The sequence below is a fragment of the Phaethon lepturus genome, unplaced genomic scaffold (genome assembly GCF_000687285.1).
Source record: "Phaethon lepturus isolate BGI_N335 unplaced genomic scaffold, ASM68728v1 scaffold39731, whole genome shotgun sequence".
Taxonomy (NCBI): Eukaryota; Metazoa; Chordata; class Aves; order Phaethontiformes; family Phaethontidae; genus Phaethon; species Phaethon lepturus.
In genome coordinates, this window is record NW_010520517.1 from 8467 (window position 1) to 14533 (window position 6067).

A 6067-nucleotide genomic window follows, 5' to 3' on the forward strand; every position below is an offset into this window, starting at 1 on the left:
TCACAATATGGCTCATTCATTCAAACATAGCATTTCAAAAGCCAGCCCAGCACCTACAGTGAACTTTGTTTCCTATGTACGACAGAAAGTTTCCCACAAAAAATCAAACACAGACAAAAATATCAACGTAACATACCGAATTTGTCCGCTCCACAGCGGAAGCATTTTAGCCTCCTTCTGAAATTGTAAAGGCAGCACTATGAGGAAGAAGAGAAACCTGGTAAGAACTTGTGCAATGTGTAACAATGCCAGCATAATGAAAACTAGACATTCACACATAGTAACATAACGAAGCTAATCCCACCAGAATAACTGAGAACAGCAAAAGCCACCCTTGTCCATACCACAACTGCTTTTCAGAACATCCCAGCTACCTTTTCCCCAGTCATCCTCAATTATTTAGTTATTTTAAACTGTGTGGTCTTCAACTTACAATCCCAGTCATAGCAACTACTATAAAAAGAACAATGGTAAAATGAAACACAGGCTGGAAAACAAGTTATCTTTATGGGCAAAAAGTATAGCTAAAGCCTGATCAAACAGCCTGGTCTTCATCTTACCAAATCACCTCCACTTAGAGGGGCTCAAACAAGGAGCGCATAGCAGTATGCAGCAGACCAGTCGCAATTCAACGTTAGATTGGTCATCACCTAATGATGTCATACTCTAGTGCAGCTCAGCGCCCATCTCTATGTCTCCTGGGGCAGCACCTCCGTCACTCTTCCTACTTTCTCACCAGCGCTACAAAACCTTTTTATTCCTGTCTTAGCACTCCTACGGTATCACAGGGACCATGAGTACAAGCAGGTCCGAATAACATATCGCTGTGTTCAAACCACTGAGCTGGTGAAAAGCTCTGAAGCCAAGACAAACTCCCTCCGATAACAACGTGCACTGTACCTTGTTGCAAAGCCAGTCCTCAAATTTAGGCCTGGGGTTGCTGTAGTGCATCGCAATCTGCTTCCCTTGAATCACCAGCTTTTTCTGCAAAAAAAGTGGTTTCAATTATTCCTGTGTCGAGGCACACATGTCCATTTTCCCATGGCAGAGCACCCTTCGGAGGAATCAGTGCTCCTGAATTAAATGGACAACATATGGGGAGGATGTGGAAGACAACCACCGCCACCTACACCCTGCCCATCCAATCCTGCAGAGAGGAGGACGAGGGCAGTAAGAGAATGGGATGTGGAGCAAAGATAAACGGAATCAGGGAGTGTTGAAAAAGCTGCCAAACACTAAACGCTGACATGGAACCAGGAAGTGTCTCGAAGGAGACAAAGTCCTAACCTGCTGCATTCAGGATTAACACATTTTTAGGAGTCTTTTTGCCCCCACATTTCTATTCACTTCTGGTATAGCACTGAGCAACTTTTTAAACATGTCCTTAGGTGACTGCTTCACTTCTTCCCCTACTCCAAACACCCCAGACCTTTTAACAACCACATTTGGATTACTTTTCCAAGCACTTTCTTCAGAAGCGTCCCTTTGAAAATACAGTAATTCCTCCCAAAGGGACCCTGCTTAGACTTCTTGGAGGCTGGATTACAAGTGCCATCAACTGAAACGTAACTCAGAGTGGTTTCCTTTGACTAATGCATCAGTTCAATTGGAAGCCTGCACAAGAGGTTTGTGTTCTTCATTCAGGCAGGAGCTCTCCAAAATGAGTAACTGGACTGCAAGTGAAGCTTCTCCAGGGGTAGGAAAAGTTCATAATGCTTCAGCATGTCCTCTCACTCTGACTTTAGAGGAGTTAGGAATTTAAATCTATTTAAGCCTTGATTCTCAGCCTTACACTTTGCGAAGTGTGGGTATGCAGAATGCCCTTTCAAAATATAGCCATCAACATATTTTAGTCAAACAGGTGGAAGTATGTCTGAGGAAGCACATATTAGAGGCCAAACCCCAGGCATTTTAATGGAAGAACTATTTTTATAGCAGGTTGGCTTACTGCAGAGGTACCACAGAAGTGCCAGGACTGGTGGCTTTTCTGATAACAGGGTCTGACACAGATCTAGCACGTAGCATGAATAAGGCTCTCACATTCTGCACAACTAAATAGGGCAAAGCCATTTCTCCTACCGGCAGGAGGGAGGGTTGGAGGGCCCAGCACTCACTGGATATGCACACATAGAAACAAAGCTGCTGGCATAGTTGCAATACATCATTCTTTCATCTAACAGTCAGCAGCCAGGCTGCTGGGGAGATTCTACGTTTTCCCTGCTACTAGGGTGGCTGGTTACTGGAGTGAATTTGAATAGGTTTCAATAAATTATGCACCAGTACAGCTTTGTATATATTAAAATTATCTCATTTCTGAAAATATGCTCAGCATTAATTTCTCGATATAAATCTTTCTGCTGCATCCACCAACCCAACTGAGCAGCATGCGAGGAAAATAGAATTTGAACGCTGCTCTCTGGCTGGGGAAATCCCTTATGGTATGGGACACGTGAAACCCTATTTCAGCGTAAGGCAGAGGACAATGTCCATCTGCTGAAACTAACTGCCTATGAATCCCATCACGGTGCCATTTCTTTATGCTAACACCAATGGAGCAGAACACCGTTCCTCATGCTGCCCAGGAACCTTCATATCAAATAGTTGTTAAAAAAAAGAAAAAATGCTTGATACACTTTGCTCACTTTGAGAGTATGTTTAAGTTCTGTTGTTAGAACAGGTTATGAATATTTTAAAAGGAGCAAAAGCCAGTAAAACTGTTTGCCATGCAACAGGAAAAAGAAACTAGGTATCTTATTGCATTTTGGCTCCTTAACAAGTCATACCCCCAGAAAGCCAAAATACACAGCATAAGGTATGCAACAACTCACTCTCTACTAAATTTAGTTGGAATAAACATGCTTTTCCTCTAGAAGAGCCAGTTCTCCCCCTTTAACTAGGGGAAACGCACTATTGCCATAAACTGGTACTTCTCTTTCGGGGTTAACAGCAACATAATGCAGAAATCTGATGCTTTCTCTGGCAACAGAGAAAGAAATGTCAGGTGGAAATAAGTTAGGATTTTCCAAGGACTATTTGCTAAACCTTCATGAGCCAATTACATCAAAACCAAGTAATTTAAAACAATCACACATTTTACTACCGAGTGCTCAAAATAGCCAATTTTCTCCCCTAATGTTACATGATATTTTATCCTACTGTTACAAATTTTAATATATACAAAGCTTTTAATCTTTTAAATCACTTATGGAACAAACCACTCCTTCCACCTTTTTTTTTCCCTTTTTTTTTTTTTAAACTGTACAGACTTGTTCCATTTTCAGGAATATCTAGACTTGGTGAGTGAAGCAACCTGATTGGCTTCCATCCAGCTGGTAGCATCTTGAAAGTGATAAAACTCCACGAAGGCGAAACCACGGCTTACACCTAGAGACAGCATTCAGATATAGACGGGATACTTGTGTTAGTCAGTTCCTTTAAAACAGGTGAATCTCTCTCCAACTGCTTCATTACTTCATGACAAAGCAGCTTTACAAATGCGACGTCAACTGCTGGGATCTGCTCGTTATTTTGCCATGGCAAGGAACCAAGCTCCCTTAACTGGCTACATTTCACTCGATTTGAATCCATGTTTAAAGGTAACCATGCAACAGACTACATACTATTAAATGGGTTTATACTAGTATTACTTACCAATACCTGTTAACAAAAACACCTGAAGACAGACCAGCTATCTAAAAGTCTTCCAAAAAGCCACATTCCTTAGCCATGGCAAACCTTTTTTTTTTTTATTGCATGTGCTTGCAGTTTGGGGACAATTCTGGATACTCTTTTGGGCTGGGGAAGAGGAAGGTGATGTCAAAAACTGGATTAAGAGCTCTCACCTGTCTTTCTTTTCATCAGCCTCACGTCTGCAGGCTGAGGACCTTCAAAGGACTCAATAAGCTCCCGAATCTGTGTGAAATTTTAATCAGACAGTTAAATTTTCACATCTTGGCAGACAGCTACAACAGTCACAGAAGCAACCTACCTTACAGCACATCCAAGAGGTAGATGGAACATAATATTCTCAACACTGTCTCAGGGAAAAAGAAAACCTTTAGGAAGAACCTAACAGGAGACTGATGGGCACCAGAGAACTCCTAGTCCTTTGCGACGCTAAAACAACTGTAGTCTTCACTTAGACCACAGAATGCTACAGAATCTAAATCACTACTATCTCATGTTCCACGGTTATTTGTGGAAGATTTGGCAAATACTGTGCTTGCTCAAAAGTTTTTATAAAGAACACTGCTAGCATCCCTCTCCCTGCATATCTAAATACCCCTGGCACCTCACAAAGAAAAACAAGAACACTATCCTGCAAGGCTCCATGATATATGTATTCTTAATCCTCATGCTACAGTTCTCATCTTCAAACAGTTCCCCTTCTATTTTTCAGGGGATAAAGTATACTTGTGAAGAGTGTATCATCAAAGAACAAGCTGAAGAGACATCATTTCTTCAGCCATAACAAACCTCCTTAATTTGTGGCACAGGCTACATGAATTACTGCGGAGAGGCATACAGGAAAAGAAGCAACAATTTTTTTTATGTCGCAGCAGGGGACAAAGGGAGGTTTTTAGCAGCTCTTACAGAACTCAAATTACATTACATACAACACGGCTGCTCAGCAGACTCAAAACTGATCTAAAGCTGTCCGTTTACATGCTGACTGAACTGACTCTTCAGTGCAAGTATCTTTTTTCATGAACGAAGTGGAAAAAGCTGAAAAATATGTACACAATCAGAAGTGTCAAACTAATGTTAACTTAAGAAAACAACTGGTAGTTCCAAGATGCATCATCTACACTCTAAGGATGAGTCCAGAATTAAACTTTCCCATAAATTATACTACAGTTTTTTGCATAAATGTAGAGTTACAACATTAATAGCTCAGAAACAAAACCTGTTCCGAGGCGTTCTGTTTAATGGTGCAAAAGGATTCTCTGTGTTAACAATCAGTGCACAAAGACCTCAGAGGCAGACATAGAGTCTGCGTGAAAACAAACTGGAATAGCTCAGCTTTTACAGGGTTCCCACCCACTCCTCAAATAACAGCTGCAGGCTTCTAGCTTGGTAATCAAAGCATTTCAGCAAGAAAGAAAAAAAGATTAAAATAATAAGAAAAGAAAGCTCAAAGCTCATCACCTTCAATATCTTTCTATCAAAAAAAGTTAGATAACCATGTGCCAAGCTCATTTGTACTTGCTCTGTCAGCTCCACAGCAGCCATTTTATGACTTCCACAGCTGTAACCACACAAAGCAACTCTATGCAAGGGCTCTACTCGGCTGAGGCTGGGTGTCTATGTAACCCCACGAATCAGGGCTTCTGGCCTCAATAAAAACCCAGAAAAATTCAAGTAAGTACCTCGTCTCTGTCTCTCTCCCCCTCACCTCTCCCACAGGTGAGGGAGGGGAGGAGTAGGGAAGGGAGGAAGGGGGAAAAAAAAAAAAAAATCTGCCTCTTCCCTCCTACACAGAAAAGAGCAAGTCTTAAAGCAAAAGTAGTAGAAAAATCTGAACACACATGAAAAAAGACTATTCACGGATTGTTCCATTTGAAAGAAACTGCTTAACATTCAACCGACCTCTGTTACTTAACCGTGACAGTTTAAATCCTTTCAGGATTCAAAATGGCAGCGCGACCAACGTTGGAGAGGGGGCCACCATGATGCAGCTTTCAACAAAATGGCAGCACATGATGCAGCTTTCAACAAAAGGGCAGCAGCAACTACCACAGAGACCTGCCGACACAAAACTGCGTACTTCCCAGGGGGCGAGAAAAGCAAAGCCCCTTCCTGGCTACTTACATCGTTCTCTGTAACCGTGATAGGGAGACCACGTAACATGATGGTTTTGCTTTCTTTCTCATCGTTAATGTCGTTCCTGTAGTCGTGCTCTCCATAGTCGCCATCGGAATGGTATCCATCTTCTGATTTATCACTGTTCCTGCGCTCCCGTTCCCTCTGAGAAGCCAGCGGCCAGAATTAACCATTGCAATTCCTAGCGGCGTGCCCCACAATGCCATAAAACCAAAGCAAACCAAACCCACCAACTCCCCATACG

General features: G+C 42.1%; 1 protein-coding gene across 1 annotated transcript in view; it reads right to left on the minus strand.

Annotated features, from left to right (window-relative positions):
• The window catches only part of RBM5 (RNA binding motif protein 5), a gene marked incomplete at its 5' end in the record, with an annotated part of 14169 nt that extends 8202 nt beyond the window's left edge, over window positions 1-5967 (minus strand). Inside the window, 5 exons of the mRNA XM_010297410.1 lie at window positions 137-197; window positions 901-984; window positions 3311-3384; window positions 3843-3912; window positions 5812-5967. Coding sequence (XP_010295712.1) covers window positions 137-197; window positions 901-984; window positions 3311-3384; window positions 3843-3912; window positions 5812-5967 — 445 coding nt within the window. The remainder of the gene's footprint in view (window positions 1-136; window positions 198-900; window positions 985-3310; window positions 3385-3842; window positions 3913-5811) is intronic.
• Between the last annotated feature and the right edge of the window lie 100 nt (window positions 5968-6067).